This window comes from Berghia stephanieae, chromosome 3, assembly GCF_034508935.2.
Source record: "Berghia stephanieae isolate SIO BIC M18660-M18661 chromosome 3, UCSD_Bste_1.3, whole genome shotgun sequence".
Classification (NCBI taxonomy): Eukaryota; Metazoa; Mollusca; class Gastropoda; order Nudibranchia; family Aeolidiidae; genus Berghia; species Berghia stephanieae.
This window is the reverse complement of record NC_088362.1, coordinates 95,476,934-95,492,738: the sequence shown is the minus strand read 5'-3', so window position 1 is coordinate 95,492,738 and position 15,805 is coordinate 95,476,934. Positions and strand designations below refer to the sequence as shown.

General features: G+C 35.5%; 1 protein-coding gene across 13 annotated transcripts in view; it reads left to right on the top strand.

The window, feature by feature from the left end:
- LOC144968902 (centrosomal protein 43-like) overlaps positions 1-13,479 on the top strand; it is a 34,990-nt gene extending 21,511 nt beyond the window's left edge. For 11 of the 13 annotated variants that reach the window (XM_078907730.1, XM_078907731.1, XM_078907734.1 and 8 more), the window contains 5 exons: positions 2,157-2,347; positions 4,680-4,739; positions 6,050-6,092; positions 6,839-6,983; positions 8,009-13,479. In XM_078907730.1, coding sequence (XP_078763856.1) covers positions 2,157-2,347; positions 4,680-4,739; positions 6,050-6,092; positions 6,839-6,983; positions 8,009-8,089 — 520 coding nt within the window. In that variant the 3' untranslated portion in view covers positions 8,090-13,479. The remainder of the gene's footprint in view (positions 1-2,156; positions 2,348-4,679; positions 4,740-6,049; positions 6,093-6,838; positions 6,984-8,008) is intronic. The other 2 variants (XM_078907743.1, XM_078907735.1) reach the window with 2 other exon arrangements.
- The last annotated feature ends 2,326 nt before the right edge of the window (positions 13,480-15,805 follow it).

Below are 15,805 nucleotides of genomic sequence, written 5' to 3'. Positions count from 1 at the left end.
GCGCCGTAAAACCCTTAAAAACAAAAACAAAACAGAAAATAAATGGAAACCAATAACAAGTGGAAAGCTCAAGAGAACATTAACTGGAATTATACAGGGACCCTAAAATGGTTTCATGTTGAAGATGGAGATGAGCTTTTGTTGGCTTGAATCCTTGAATTCGATGTCACCCAAGATGGCAGTCTGCTTTCTCATTTTGTAACTCTGATTTTAGCTTGGGCGATTACATCAAACTCAAAATCACTTATTGGACTAAATTCTGCAGGGTCTCAATTACTGTCATTACCAATTTGCTCAATACAGGTTCTGTTTGTAAGGCAATTTATTCATTTCTGTCATCAATTATAGCAATAATTTTTTCACTCTGATGGATGATCGTGTCAGATAATTTCTACTTTTTGCCTTCAGGAGATCTATTTATAGATCTGCCACTTATACAGATTTAATCGGTAAATGCAGATTTTTATAAAAGCTAAAATTGGCCAAATTTAGATTGTTTTCTTCAGATTCTGATTTTTTAACCATAAGGTTAGGATAAATTGTTCGAAATTGGTGGGGTTTATTTGTTTGTTTTTTTGTTTGCAAGAAATGGGTATGTGACCTACCTGAATGACTTTATTTAAATTTAAAGCATTTTATACTGACAATTCATAGAAATAGGTTAAGAATCTTGAATTTTTTGTTGAATTAGATTGTTTTTATTGAAATTTGGACTTATTTTTAAAATGTTATATTTTTCGTTTGATGCTCAGGCAGGTAATGTATTACTGACCTTATCAATAAAATTACGATGTTGATATAATCGTATGCTGGTCAAATCTGCTTTAATTTCACATGATACAAGATCTTTATTATTTAACTGAAACACTGGACTTTGGTGTGATGTCGATATCTGCATAATGTGAATTAAATCATTATTATATTTTATAATTGATTGATATTGAAATGTTGTTGAAATTAAATAATGCTCAGTATTTTAAAATTTCGAATAGATAATTATATAATTTAGGTTGTCAATGTTTAAAATGTTTATTTTGATTGGAAAATCTATTTATTTGAATATGTTTGAGTGTCCCAGCTTTTATTTGTTTGAAATATCATTTGTATTTGTTGTTTGCATGAAGTCAGTTTGAATTACATTTTAATGTCATGCTTTATTTAGACTTTGATATATCTTTTGACAGAAATCTTTCCTATTCTGTCCCATTTTAAAATAATGGTGGGTATTTAAAAAAAAGAAAAAACAAAGACTGACAAAATTTTGTTATTTGTCAATAATTTGAAAAAAGAATTCTTAAATGTGAAATCATATACATAAAGATAACGAATAAGAGAAAATCGGAAAGCACAGTTCCACAAAGAGCTTGTGTATTTAAAAAAGTTAAGTTTTGAATGAAATATATCCAGATATATTAGACCCATGCAGCTAGAGTTTATCCAGGTTTCTATGCTATGGAAAATATTGGGGGTCCCGATAGCTCAGTTTTTAGAGCACTCGCTTCACAATCAAAGGGTGCAGTTTAGATTTTTTTCTGACCCCGCCTGTCCACCGAGCAGTGATTGAGTAGCGTCCTATCAAAAAGGTAGTAAACAATTGCTATTGTCCATTTCACGCTATAGAAACCAGGAGAAACTCCAGCTCCATGGCCTAATGGCTCTGAAGGAAGGATGATATGACAGTAGCAATTGCTTGTTTTCCTTTGTACAGGATGCCAGTCTATGGCAAAGTACTTTCCACCAGATCTAACAGAAGCAGCTTCCCAATCACTGCTGAGTGGTCAGGGGGTTCAGACTTCATGTGGATTGATCTCAGTCCCTTTGCGTGTGAAATAAGTATCCTATCAACTGAGCTATTGGGATCTTCTTATCTATATACAGCTGCGTTGTTTTTTGATTCATTAATGAAGTGATTCATGATGATGATGATGATGATCGGTCGTCATCGTCGTTGTCATCATCATCATTATTATTTTATTATTATTACTTATTATTGTTATTATTGTTATTATTATTACTTATTATTGTTGTTATTATTATTATTATTATTATTATTATTATATTATTATTATTATTATATTATTATTATTATTGTTATTATTATTATTATTATTATTATTATTATTATTATTATTATTATTATTATTACTCATCCCCAGTGAATTAGAGAAAAACAAAGATAACAAACCAGACACTTCCACAAACAACAGCGGGGATATCAAGTCTAAAGGGAAACAATCGGGTGGTGGAATGAGCTCATTGGATGGTCTGCCTTCTCTTACTGGAGGTCGAGGCATGGGGTCGTTGGCTGGCGCTCCATCCCTAGATAGAATCAAGTCTCCAAACAATGGTGAGTTCATATAGATAGAATCAAGTCTCCAAACAATGGTGAGATAATAATTAATAATTGAGCTTTTATATAGCGCAATATCCACTAAACATGCTCAAAGCGCTTTACAAGGGGTCTCTGGTCAACAGCAATACTTAACATTTAGGACAAGACATTACGCCTGTTAGATGATATTACATTTTTATTTGGACAGAGACAACACTGTTAACGGCCAGATACTCATTTTACACCTGAGTAAGGTGAGAGAATGTGAGTAAAGAGCCTTCTCCAAGGACTCAACTATGCGCCGAGCGAGGCTCGAACCCAGGACCTTCCGATCCGAAAGCGAGTGTCATACCACAAGACCACATAGCTGCACATGCTATTATCATCTAGATCAACACACGACACCTCTGAGATTTACTCTTTATGCAGTGTTGATGACTCAGCAGTACAGTCAGTGTCTTTAATAAAGCGATGTTGAGTTTGTTCTCTAACTCAATGTTCTAGCCATGGCATTGTTGTTCATGGGTAAACCCTTGCCTTTGACTCAATTTACCCCACTTAACTCAGGTGTAAATGTTTACCTGGGGACATATGCAGTGACTGATATTGTGTTTCTACTAAAAAAAGAATGCACAACAAGTAAATATACAGCTTGAACTTGAAATTTGAATCCATATGGCTTACTGGAGGAATACATGAAGCATTTTTAAGTATGTGTGCATAAAGTATGTTGAATGAGTGTAAATTCGCAATATAAATGTTCACATTTATTTATCTTAACTGTTTTTCCTTTAATTTGTTTGAGATTTCAACCAGTGAGATGATGTCCACATATCATAAGAATGATAAGTCCCAGGTCAACCAGCTACTTTTTCAGACGGATAAACAAGTCATCCAGTTGATGCAATGAACGCAGATTTTATTGTTGCTTTGGTGTAGAGGTCTTTATGGACTCACACTAAGGCCTAAATTGGATTAGTGTTCGAACTAGCATAAGACACCTCAACAGTTTGATTTTTGGAAGAGCATTTTTCTCACAAATGTAAAGCGCTTTGAGCATGTTTAGTGGATTTTGTGCTATATAAAAAAAAAACTCAAAAAAAAAAGCTCACAAATGTTCCTTTTCCTATTTTGTAGAGACAGGCTCTTTCTGGCATTGTCTATGTCCTATAACAGGCTGCATGTATTGTTCTGTTTGTTCATTGTGCTTTGTCCCGTCAACAGAAGATTAACAGAAATATTGTAAAGTAATTGTGCTTTGTCCCATTAACGGTCAGAAGATAAAACTAAATATTACAAAGTGCCTGGATGATAAGCACCGTATTCATTGAATCTTTAAAACATTTTTTTTTTGGTTAGAATATATATATAGTTTACTCCAGTGATGAATGCAGCCAAACTCCCAGTTTTGCTTCTCCTTTTGCATGATCTAAATCGAATGCCTTTTCAAATTAAAAACCACATGTTTGATCTGTTTTAAATTCAATCCAGAACTATTCATTTTAATTATAATACTTAGAAAATTAGAAGAATTTAGTAGAAAAATTCAGCTTGGAGTTTGTCCTTTTGCCAATCACTAGGGCTGAGTTTATGAATATGGTTGTTAGGTACATCTGATTGTCATTACTACTACTACTACATCGATGACAACACTCTTATGTATTGTCTCAGTTATTATTTACATGTCTGTCATATCACAAAGTCATGTGTGTTCGAAAGGACATTAATATAAGTAGAACATTCAAGATTGATGTTTTTTATTATTACATTATTAAAATCGTTTTGATATTTGGATAGAGGAAAAGAGAGTACAGGAGTGTTGGGGAGTGGGGAGGGGGGGGGGGGGGGGGGTAATGGTTAACAGAATTCATGTTGGTCTTCATAGTTTAGCAAAAAAAATTGTTAATGAAAGTTATTTACTTTTTCTTTTAAAACAGTCATAGCATAAATAATGAAAACAGGAAAGAAAGAAGAGAAATGTCTAAATTATATTATGTTTTTTAAATAGTTTATTTAAATTGATTGGAGCATCTGGAATTTTTAATTTTAATAGTAATTGTAGTTTGTGAAATAAATAAATTACCTGAAACATTTTGAAATCCAAATGTAGTGGAAAACAAACACAATGATGACAAAGACAGCAACAACAACAATAATAACAACAACAGCAACGATAACAAACTCAGATCTCAAGATTTGGTGACAAAAAAACCCTTTCTCTGACAGCTTGGATAGAAGTTTAAGTGGAATGGTCCATTCAATATCTTCTATTTATGATTTTTGTTTCAAACCCTGCACTGCATGCACCCAGCTTACTAACCAACCTTTCCCCCTTTAACCTCACCAGACACGGATTTAGACCAAAACTTGAGGGCAATTGATAAACGCATGGAAGATCTCGGCTTAGGTAAGATTTACTAACTTATTTGAGCAACGTCGAATTTTCTCAACAGAAAGGTTTTCGTATTCAAGCTGTAATTGTACCATCATCAGGCCAACCAAGTTTCTTAGCTCATGCATACATCTGATTATTTGTACTCCAAATTTTGGAAGAAGCCTTAAATGAAAGAATTTGAAGAGAAGTTGGACTTTGGTGAAAAAATCTCTCTAGTGATGGTCTATTTTCATATCTTCATTTATTTCAGTTTTGATGCCAACTGTCTCAATTAACAATTTCAATTCAATTCAATTTAAGGTTTTCACTAATATTTTGCAGCAAATTTTGTAATTTGTGGCATAAAGCAATATTGCGCTCTCAAAGGATTATTATAATGTCCATTGTTTCAGTTTGGAACATTTTTTGAAAAGTTTTCAGATTATTCAGAACATTGCTGCCAGGTTAATTAATATTCATGAGGCAGATGTGTGATTCGGCCAGACCCCTGTTTCATGATTTGCATTGACTGCTGGTTGAGAAAATGTTGAGAAAATGGTTACCTAGTTTATCATAGACATAGTCTTGATGGTTATGCTCCTCTTCTCCCCCCCCCCCCCCCCCTCCTTTTTTTGAACTAATATATATATATATATATATAATATATATATATATATGTATGTCTGAGTTGCATTGTACGTTAGTACGGCACCTATAAGGTGCTATGCTACATCAGCATAAAAGTGTCACGGTCACAGGGAATTCACGTATCGGGACCAAGCACCTCTGTTCCTGGCTAGAGTCACAATTTCGCCAATGGGCATAGAATCCAGCCCATGTAGTGTAGAGTGCCTGCTGGTCTAGTTGTCGAGCTCTTCAAGTAGGTAATGAAAGTTCCACGCAAGAGGCGGTCTGCGTCCATGCGTAAGATATGCCCCGCAAAGCAGAGCCTGCGTCTCGTCACTGTAGTTACCAGGTCGAATTAGGGATGTTTTGCTGTTTATTTGTAGTCTTCTCCTGTAATGATGAAAAGGCATCAGCTGTTGAACTGAGGATCTGAGGACGACTGACCTTCACGATGAGTGACAACCACAAGCGTCTACCTTTTTCACGTCGCGGTGTGGCTCCCTTGACGCACTCCTCTGGACAGATGGGGGGTTTCGGCTGCAAATAATAGTGAGTGTGTGTGTGTGTGTGACAGTTACCATAAGAGTTTGATTGTGAGTGAGGAAGCCTGGGAGACAGAGAAAAAGTTAATTTTGCACATGTGTGTATAATTTTAAAAAGTGGCTCATAATTGAACTCTGTCTCTCTCCCTCACGTCCCCACTCCTTTTTTTTCAGATTCTCACGATGATTATGAATATGAAGATGATTTCAGTCCTGAGTGAGTAGAAATTATATATTATTTACCTGTCTCTTTGACTTTGACACTTCCACCAAAGACTTCAACTGCTTTCTCTCACACATTTATTTCCTGTCTTAATTATTCCCCTTGTCTGGACAAGTCTCAACGCTGCTGAACCCTAGATCTTTGATCATTGGTCTATGACACTTAATGGGGAAAAACGTTTCAAAATTGAGTTGGGTTGTGTGTGTGTAAAATACACAAGGTTACAATGCTGGTGCCAAAGCTTACAATGATTTCAACCCATTTATTCATTAACCGCAATCAACACTGCTTCACTTTGATTCACTATTTCTGTTATTTTTATAAAACTGTACATAAAGGTAAATGTTAACGTTAGTCAGTAAGTTGAAGCTGACTTTAGACGAAATTCCACAAAACTGTTGACGTCATCAGATATTTATTTTAAAAAAGACAAAGGAGGAAAAAATGAGACCACTGTTGGGTTTTGAGTTGATTTCAAGGGAGTTAATTCTTGCAGACTGCATTGCATATGTTATTGATTGATTGATTGAATTCATTACAAGTGTTCTGTTGATGGTTGCCTGTTTAAAGTGAAAGTTGTTTTCAATACATACAATCAGAATATCACATCTGGATTAGTTATTTCATTTTTTTTTTATTTTGGAAAAATGTCTACCTTAAAAAAAAAACAAGCCAGAAATTTTTTTTCTTGCTTGTTTTAATGTTCTTTTAAAATCTATTTCCTGTTCTCTTTGTTCCAGACACAGTATGAGTCATAAGATTTCCAAAGGCGAGACAAAGACAGAGACTGCGGAGAATGGAAGTATTGCTGAAGAAATTGATGAGGAAGAAATAGATGATATTTCTATAGAAGCCGACGATTTACTAAGAAGTGACAAGAGTGGAGTAAGCAAAGCTTTTTTTTTTCATTTTCATAGTTACAAATTATAAAGGATGGAGTTGGTCATTGGATAAATAGATGACTGAGCAGATAAGGCATTGCATTTACATATGAAGAAAATGGGTTTGAGGCCTGCTCTTAGCCTCTTTTTTGTTTGTTGCTTTTTAAATTTAAGATTGCTATGAACAAGAATCTTTCCATTTTTTTATCACTTTGCAGGGCTTGAATGTGCTGATGCCATTGTTATTTCTTTTTTATTATAGATAATTCCTAACTGGGACAGGATATTCCCCCCCCCCCCCCCCCCCCCCCAAAGCAGATTGCCTTTTTTGATCAAATCTGCCGCTACTCTTGATTTTTTTTGGTTTGTTTTTACTATCTCATGAAAAAATTTTATTGTTCATCATTTTGTTAAATTTTTCTTTTGCTTAAATTATGATAGGCACGATTTCAACTGTCAACCGTTGAAAGACAACAACATCCAAACCTCCCATTTTAATTGATGCCTTGATCAGGGTTTTATTGTGAAGTTTTTTGTTTTTTAAAAATTTATCCTCCTTGGCGTCATTTATTCATAGATCATTCCTATCTTTGATTTCCAATTAAAAAAATATCCTGCTTTCAGTCAGATGTTTTATTCATTAAATTTTTTTTCTGGTTGAAAATTTTTATTATCGTTCCTGCAAGTCTATAAGACACTTGAACTCAAAATTGATGAAATTATTCGCGTTGATGCAAATTTTAAATACTTAAATGTTAGATATAGACTTTGATTCAACAGTAAAATAATCAGGTTTTTACATTTCAATAATGGAATTGTTTTCCATTCCTTTGAATTAAAGGTTACAATTTTGTTCTTACATAACTGGTTAGGCTTTCGATATTCCCCCTGCTAACCTACAAAATTTTTAAAAATTTCCAGCCTCTGTGAATAAGTTTAAATATCTGGACTGAAAACAGTGCAGACGATTCATCTTTTTCTCTCTTTTAAAAAAAAAATATTTTCAAACCTATTTGTTTTCTCCTTCAGTTTGATGACCTGACGACTGACCACAGCGTGTCCCAGGCCGACGGTGGCTTTGATTACATGGAGGATCCAGTTCTACCGTAGAGATATTCCATGGGAGTCATTGAAACCAGGGAGGACAAGGACAAGGACAATGACCTGACGACTGACCACAGTGTGTCCCAGGCCGACGGTGGCTTTGATTACATGGAGGATCCAGTTCTACCGTAGAGATATTCCATGGGAGTCATTGAAACCAGGGGGGACAAGGACAAGGACCATGAGACAATGACAAGGACAATGAGACAATGATGATTGGGACAAAAATAGTTGGTAGATATGCTATTAGGCATTCATAGGACATATTTGTTACAAGATCCGGTGTTGGTAACCCGATAGACCTAATAAAGTCGGCGTTTTTATCCGTTAAATGGGGAATTGTTTTTAAAATATCTAAATTTGTATATAGCATGGGGAAATATAGATTAAAATTTTAAAAAATTTACCAGGAGAAAAAGGCATTTGACAATATCAATATTGAATAGTTTTATCTACAGAATTTTTCAGAAATTTAAAAAACAGTGAGAGAACAGTCTTAATTGATTAATTATTATTATTATTTTTATCATCATTATTATTGAATTATAATTTTTTGGGGGGAATGCTTTAATTTATTATTACACCTTTTTTGTACAAAATGTCTGGTGGGTTTTTGTGATAATGAGAATTGTGCCAAATGAATAATAATATTAGAAATGTTGATGATATTAATGAACATGAACATGAAAAAAACTAACACACTACAGCATTAATCAAGTATTACATGAACATTCAATTTCATCCAGAGATCATTAACGTTCTTTTGTTGTTAAGGATTTTGTTTGATCATATTTGGTTTCCATTGAACAATACAGATTGTAGAATATTATGTAAAATTATTCACGTTTAGTTGCTTTTCTCCTGTACAAACATGAGGATATCGAGTTAAATAATAAATAAATAAAATTTCCTTTATTCATCCCCAAGGGGAAATTTGTCTTTAGGGTCTATTCCAAGGGAAGACTGGGATTGCCCAGGCGTCAGCCGCAGAGCAGCGCCGCAAAGTGAGCTAGGGCAAGGTGACTTGCTCAAAGCTACACAACGCAGCGGCTGGTGATTGAACTCGGTACCTTTCGGGTAGGAAGCAAAGACCGTACCACTGAGACAGGGTTTTCTTTACCAGCTTGACTCATAGTATCCAATCACTCCATTTCAACCTTCAATTTTTTTCCTTCTCAAATCACCATTTGATTTATGGTCGACTTATCTACACAGGCTGTCATTAATAATTCCCTACCTCACTCTCTTCCAGTCCGCTTCTGCTTATTCTTCAGTGTTGTTTCATCTACTCTTTAAAAATCTGAAAAGGTGTGCGTGGCTTCAGTTTGAAATATGGACCACCAATGCATTGTTTTTTTTCCCCCCTCCACTTCTTTATAATGAACAAGAAACATGAGGATTTGACAGTGATTTTGATGAGGTTTCTCTTCCAGCTTGATATCAATAGCTGTAGCAACAGCATCAGCAGCTTAACCGAGAAATATTATATGTCAAATATTGTATGTGTGCGTCACTGATAAACAGTACAGGTTGTTTGTGTCTTTTCCTGATGGGTTGGGGAGAACAGACATGAATATTTTATTTTTTAATCAATATCAGTCTCACTCTTGAAAAAATAAAGAGAAATTTTCCAGTTTGACAGACAGGATGTATAGAGAATGGTGAGTGGCAATAGGTAAGGAATGAATGATTTTTTCATCAAAAAAATCCTTTTAAAGACTGTTGTTGTCACAGTACTTTTCCATCTATTTTCAAACCTTAATTCCAATTACTGACCCAAAACTTGTCTCTATTACTATTAATCAATAATACTGACTTACACTCCAGCATAGTTTCCTCAAACTCATTTGAATGTCCCAAATTTTTTCCTTATTATTCTTTGTTATCATTCCATTCCTTAATCGAACTAATTTTTACCTCGAATACACCAGCATAAAAATTAGATTAATTGAAGGATTTAAAAAAAAATGCAACTAGTAATTTTGACCACTGATGACACCTCTCTACTCATTCTTATCACTTCCCCATTCGTTCTAATTTCAATACCACGCACACTGAATGTTGTGATATAGCAACCCCCCCACCCTCTACATACACTAACAGCTTGTAACATGTCATGTATAAAGTTATCTACCTCAACATAGGCAATAAAGTCAATAATAAAGTTCCCATGGTTCATCCTCAAGAGGAGATTTGTCTTTGAGTCCATTACAAGGGAAGACTGGAATAGCCCAGGTGACAAACAGCAGCTCACTGCTGCAAATTGAGCTATGGAGAGGTTGCTTGTTGAATGCGGTGAATATTCGAACTTGGTATCTTTCGGATTTGAAGCTAAAGACCATACCGTTGAGCCTCATTGAGCCTCTCCCCCCCCAACCATCAAGTTGTTTTGTCAAGGCATGGTTTCCTGGAACTTTTTTGCATGTCCCCGAGGAGTTTGAGGAAACCTTGCTGGAGTGTATTTCATTTACTTAATCAAACAATTTGATTTTTGTTGTCGTTTTGTCTCCTCGATTTCTCTTCAGAAATTGTTTGTTTCACGCATATTTCAATAATAGCTAATGATATTATATTACTGTATAACTTTGTTATCGTTACATTACATTACATTTATCATGCCTAAATGACCTCTTCCATTTAGCTTTTGTTACTTGCTCATATTTTTCTCTCAAATGTATGGACCATATCTCGAGATTTACTTGTCTTTACAATGATAAAGGCAAATTTAAGATAGATCTGGTAGAAAGGGTAAAAATCTCACATACACTGACGATGATATCACAATAAATCATAAAGATAGATCAGTACAAAAATAGATGGATTAGTACAAATATAATAATACCAGGAAGAGACGCACGTCTATAAAAATCTTAAATATCTTTAGTTCTTCATGTTGGATTTTAGGATCATCAAAATAGACTGAAGCAAGTAAAAGTGTTCTAGTATGACACAGCAATATGCAGTCGTAGTTAGGCATTTTAATAGTCCCAATGTATTGATAGGACGGATGGAGGTCTTTGGTTATTGGCACAATTCGTGGTGAAGGGAGGTAATTACCAATTCCTGTTAATCTTCAGGGATCCCAAAAGCTCACTTGGCAGAGCACTAACTTCACACACAAAGGGACCGAGATCGATCCCACATACAAAAAAAATATTTTTTTTACAACCCCCCTATCCACCCAGCAATAAATGGGTAGCTCGGTCTTGTTGGCGATAGACCAGCGTTCTATCCAAAGGGTAGCAAGCAATTGCTAATGTCCATTTCACGCTACAGAAACCGCAATAAACTCTGGCTCCATGGGCTTCTTCTTCGTTGGAATGTAGAAACCTCACAACCATATCATAAAACACATCCATTGCTATTCTAGAGTTATTTTCCACAAAAGTTTATTGAATTGATTTATAAAGCTATGATTTCATCACAACCCCGTGACATTACTTTCAATAATGATCAATGGATTGCAATAATATGTAGATTCCAACCCATACCAGGACACCTTCTTTACCAAATCAGACATTCAGCAGATAAATCAATGCCAATTAATGTTCTCTCTCTGCTATCAATCCAATTTACTAAAAATCATGTTCATCAGTTCCATCTCCTCTCCAGCCATGCGAGATGTTCTTATACTTATGCCCATGCCATATGAGAAGGTAAAGTACGTTTCCCGCGGAATCACTTCAATCACATGCGGAAACCATCCGGTTAGTTAAAATGTTTTTTGGAAGAACTGACGAGATTGAAATGCTTTTACTGACTTTCATTAGGGTTGACTTATAGACCCAACCAGCCATAAATTGCTAAGAGGCGACAGAACCCAGAATGATAGAAATTGTGGTACATATTACTATCCAACCAACACTCTTTGAACACCTGGTCTTAATAATATTAGTCATAGCCATGGGTGAAAGTTCGCCGGAAAAATCCGGCATGGCCGGATTTTTATTTTTGAGAAAGAGGTCTCGCCGTTTTTTTTTTGTCTGGCCGGGATTTGAAAATGAAAAAAAACGGCATTTATATAATTAACCGCACTTCTGTTTTTTCCTCTTATTGGTAGTTGCAGGATTTTTTTTCTGAGCACCTGCCTTTGCAGGATTAATATCATTGAGTAACTTTCACCCATGGTCATAGCGATACATGTACTGGTAGTTTGTTTGACAGATAATTCATTCCATGATGTAGATTTGTAGATAGCTCATTGAATGGCATTCTCTTTATATCTATTGCTTCTTTTGGTATAGTATTATTAGTATTAGAAAAAAATATGGCCAGTTACAAATCCCTTAAAACTTTTCAAAACCAAGCCCAGTATGCTTCCGATATTTTTATTTTGGTGCCTACCAAGTTATGATACTGTCGTGTGTCCCACATCTAGAGTTAAAATGGAATCGTTTCAAATCTTTGGTTCTGAAAATTGAATTTTTATAACGTTTTAGTTAAGAAGTTATATAACATGGTCTTCCTCTTTCAGAAATCAAGTGGTCCTTCAGGGCTTGCTACCCTTTGGATAGTATAGGACGCTAGTCTCTTGCTTAGTACTACTATCTCCAGATGTAACAGACACAGCTCCCTAATCACAGATGGGTAGACAGGACAGGGGGCTCAGGAAAAAAAAAATCTCAATTCCACCTGGGAGATACCAGTCCCTTTGTGCATGAAGCCAAATGTCGACCCCCCCCCCCCCCCCCCCCCCCCCCACCAACTTTTTTCCATAAGGATTTGTATATACAATTTTAATGCAAGTCAAGAAGGGAATCTATTTGTATTGACATTACTCAATGACTCTATGTACTCATAGAATGCTTGAAGCAAATTGGATCATTGGCAAAATCAGAAATGTCTTCCTTTTCCTTTCCATACGGCAGATTTTAATATGTTTTAAAACATATAGATAAGGACGGTCACACCTTTTATAAGAAATTGATTTTATCAAGTCTCAAAACTCATTCCTTTGTCAGGATTAGGTTTTCATGACCTCGCCAATTCCTGACACTGACATTTACATATCTTTAAGAATTTTTGACTTTAAAGTTAAAGGGTAGAAAAAGTCGGGAAGTGTTAAGTGTATTTGAATTGGGAATATTTGACAGTGTATTCGATTGCACTGGAAAAACAATAAATGTGTGTGAGGGGTGGAGGGTGGTGGTGGATAATTGAACCCAATAGGATTAAATGGAGTTATAGACTATAAATTATAAAAGCTTGTATACGTGCATGAGTTTTTCCAATGTGTTACTTCATAATGAAGTTTCTATTGTAATAGTAAATAGGCCTGTTCTGTATATATTGTCGTGAGAGTAAACTCAAAGTTATATAAATATTATAATAATTAAAAAATGTATGAACATGTATATTCAAATACCTGCAATAAAGTATAACAATATTAACTTTTATTTTGTCTTATTTGTATAATTTTTCATGGTTGGTGTGTGGGGTCTACACACTATCCACCAAGATCTGCTTTCTTTCAACTTCTTGTCCTTCTCATTATATTCTTACAATAACTTTGTTTATCCAGATTAGCAAGGCAGTTGAATTTGAGCGGGTTTCTTTTCATGAGAAATTATATTTTTCCCCTTGAAAATTATTTCTCTCACTTTGTAACTGTATTAAAATAAAGATTTGAAAAAAATCTGTAAGAAATAGTGCCAGAGAGAAAAATACCATACAAGAAAAAAATCGACCTGTGAGGCGGATTTTTGTTGTTGTTGCTTTGTCTGGCTCTGTCCATGTTCATACATACTTTTTCAGATCTTAATCTTACACACTGCCTACTCCCTAATTTTTTTTTTCTTCAACTGTATCAGTATCGGTGTTGGAGACAATCCAAAAGTTGCCATGTAGGGGAGGGTCTTTTGTCCTCCCATAGTGGGAAGGGAGGCACTTATCGTCTTATATATTTGTTTTCCAACTTGCTTTCTGCCCTCGTCTTGGAGTGAGATGACTTGGTTTTGTCCTGGCCTGGGCGGAAAACAGTTGAATGTATTGTTATAGTTTTGGGAGATAATTTTTTTCCCCTTGTAAATTATGTTATAACAGTCAACTCTGCTTAATTGCACACCCTCGGGAGTTTGTGTTAGTGCGTCGATTAAGTAGAGAAGCTAATAATAGCATCTAAGTCTAAGCCCCAACTGTTATGTATGTTCCTTTCTTTTCGGGTTTTCTAAGGATTGTCATGTTCAAGACCTGGCCTAATTAGAATGTTTGTTATGGGCTGGGGGTGTTTTTGGTTATTTTATTTTTTTACTTGTTCCCGTTTTATCAACAACACAATGTGACATTATTGTTTTTAAGAACAGTAATAGTGAAGCGTTGATTGCTTTCTATTCTGTGCACACTGTTTTAACTGTTTATAAACCAGTGTTTCCAATCCCGCCAATGTAGATCATCTGTCTAGCGTTCTTGGATTTAGCGGCATAGTTTGTTCACCATGTCAAGTTTTTCAGTGTTGGTCACATTTCTATGACTCATCCTCATCTTCATTATCTAGGTATTGTCTTTTGTGTGGCTGAATGGAACTCAGTATCTCACGTCAGTTCACTTTTGATGGATACCTTGTTGTCCATTGTAACGAATTGATCGAATGCTTCGGTCGAAAAGTTGTGTGGAACGGGAACAGCATCGTTGATTTCATATGGCTGCTGGTTGTCACTCCAACCAAGCAGAAATGGTGTGCAGCAATTATATAGAAATAATTCTGTTTTTTGGCAATGTGTAGCGTATAAGTGGAGTGTGTGATTAACAGATATGCGATTAAGTGGAGTGAACTGTATTATGTACTGTTTGTTATATTTTATGTTGTGAATATCACTATCACGATTTGTAGTTGTAGACATTTGAGTGTAATTCTCTTTGAAGGATCCTGTGCTTGTGTCTGGATGAGACTTTAAGGTGATCTTGACTAAGTACACCGAGTTATCTCTTGGAATCCAAACATGCCCTATTTGAACCCTTCCCCTTTATCTTACTTTTTCATGTGATTTTAACCCATAGAGGCCCGCTTCCCCTGGAGTCGCCCGCGACTGTTGAGGCCCGCATCGCCCGTCATCGCCCGCGGCCCCCGAGAAAAAACGGATCATGTTTACTTTGTTATTGCAACGAATCACTTCGTTTTATTCTAAACCGGAAACATCGTAAACGTAATGCGATCGTTCTATTTCCGTTTCGTTTTTACCGCACGTTTATATCGTTGATAACAAGTGAGTAATCGAATTCAGAAAAATAGCATTCCCGTACGTTGCGTGGCGCTAGAAATGATGTTTTGGAGAGTGGTGTGGACGATGAAGAGGATTTTGGAAATGAAAGCGATATCGAACTAGAAAGAGAAGATGTAAACGATGGGGGGGATGGACAAGACAAGGCGTTAGCACCTGATCAAGGTGATTCGGACACTGAATCGGAGTCCGAGATTGACGAAAATGACGGGAATGGGGGTGCGGGGAACGAGTTTTTTTTTTTAATACTTTTTTCCCAATTTATTGAAATCAAAACATGTCATGTTATATATCATTCGAAAGCAAATTTATCTGGCTATAAAAAGGAATTAAAATTATAATTTTATGTCATTTGGTTCTCGTTTAATAATTTTTTAACTTTGTGTTGGTATTTTTTTGTTAAGAGTTATGCCCCTTACACTGGGCCTCGGGGGAATTTTTTTTAGTAAACACCGGGCCTCTATGGGTTAATTGTATATATTCTATTTGACTATCCCAGTATTTC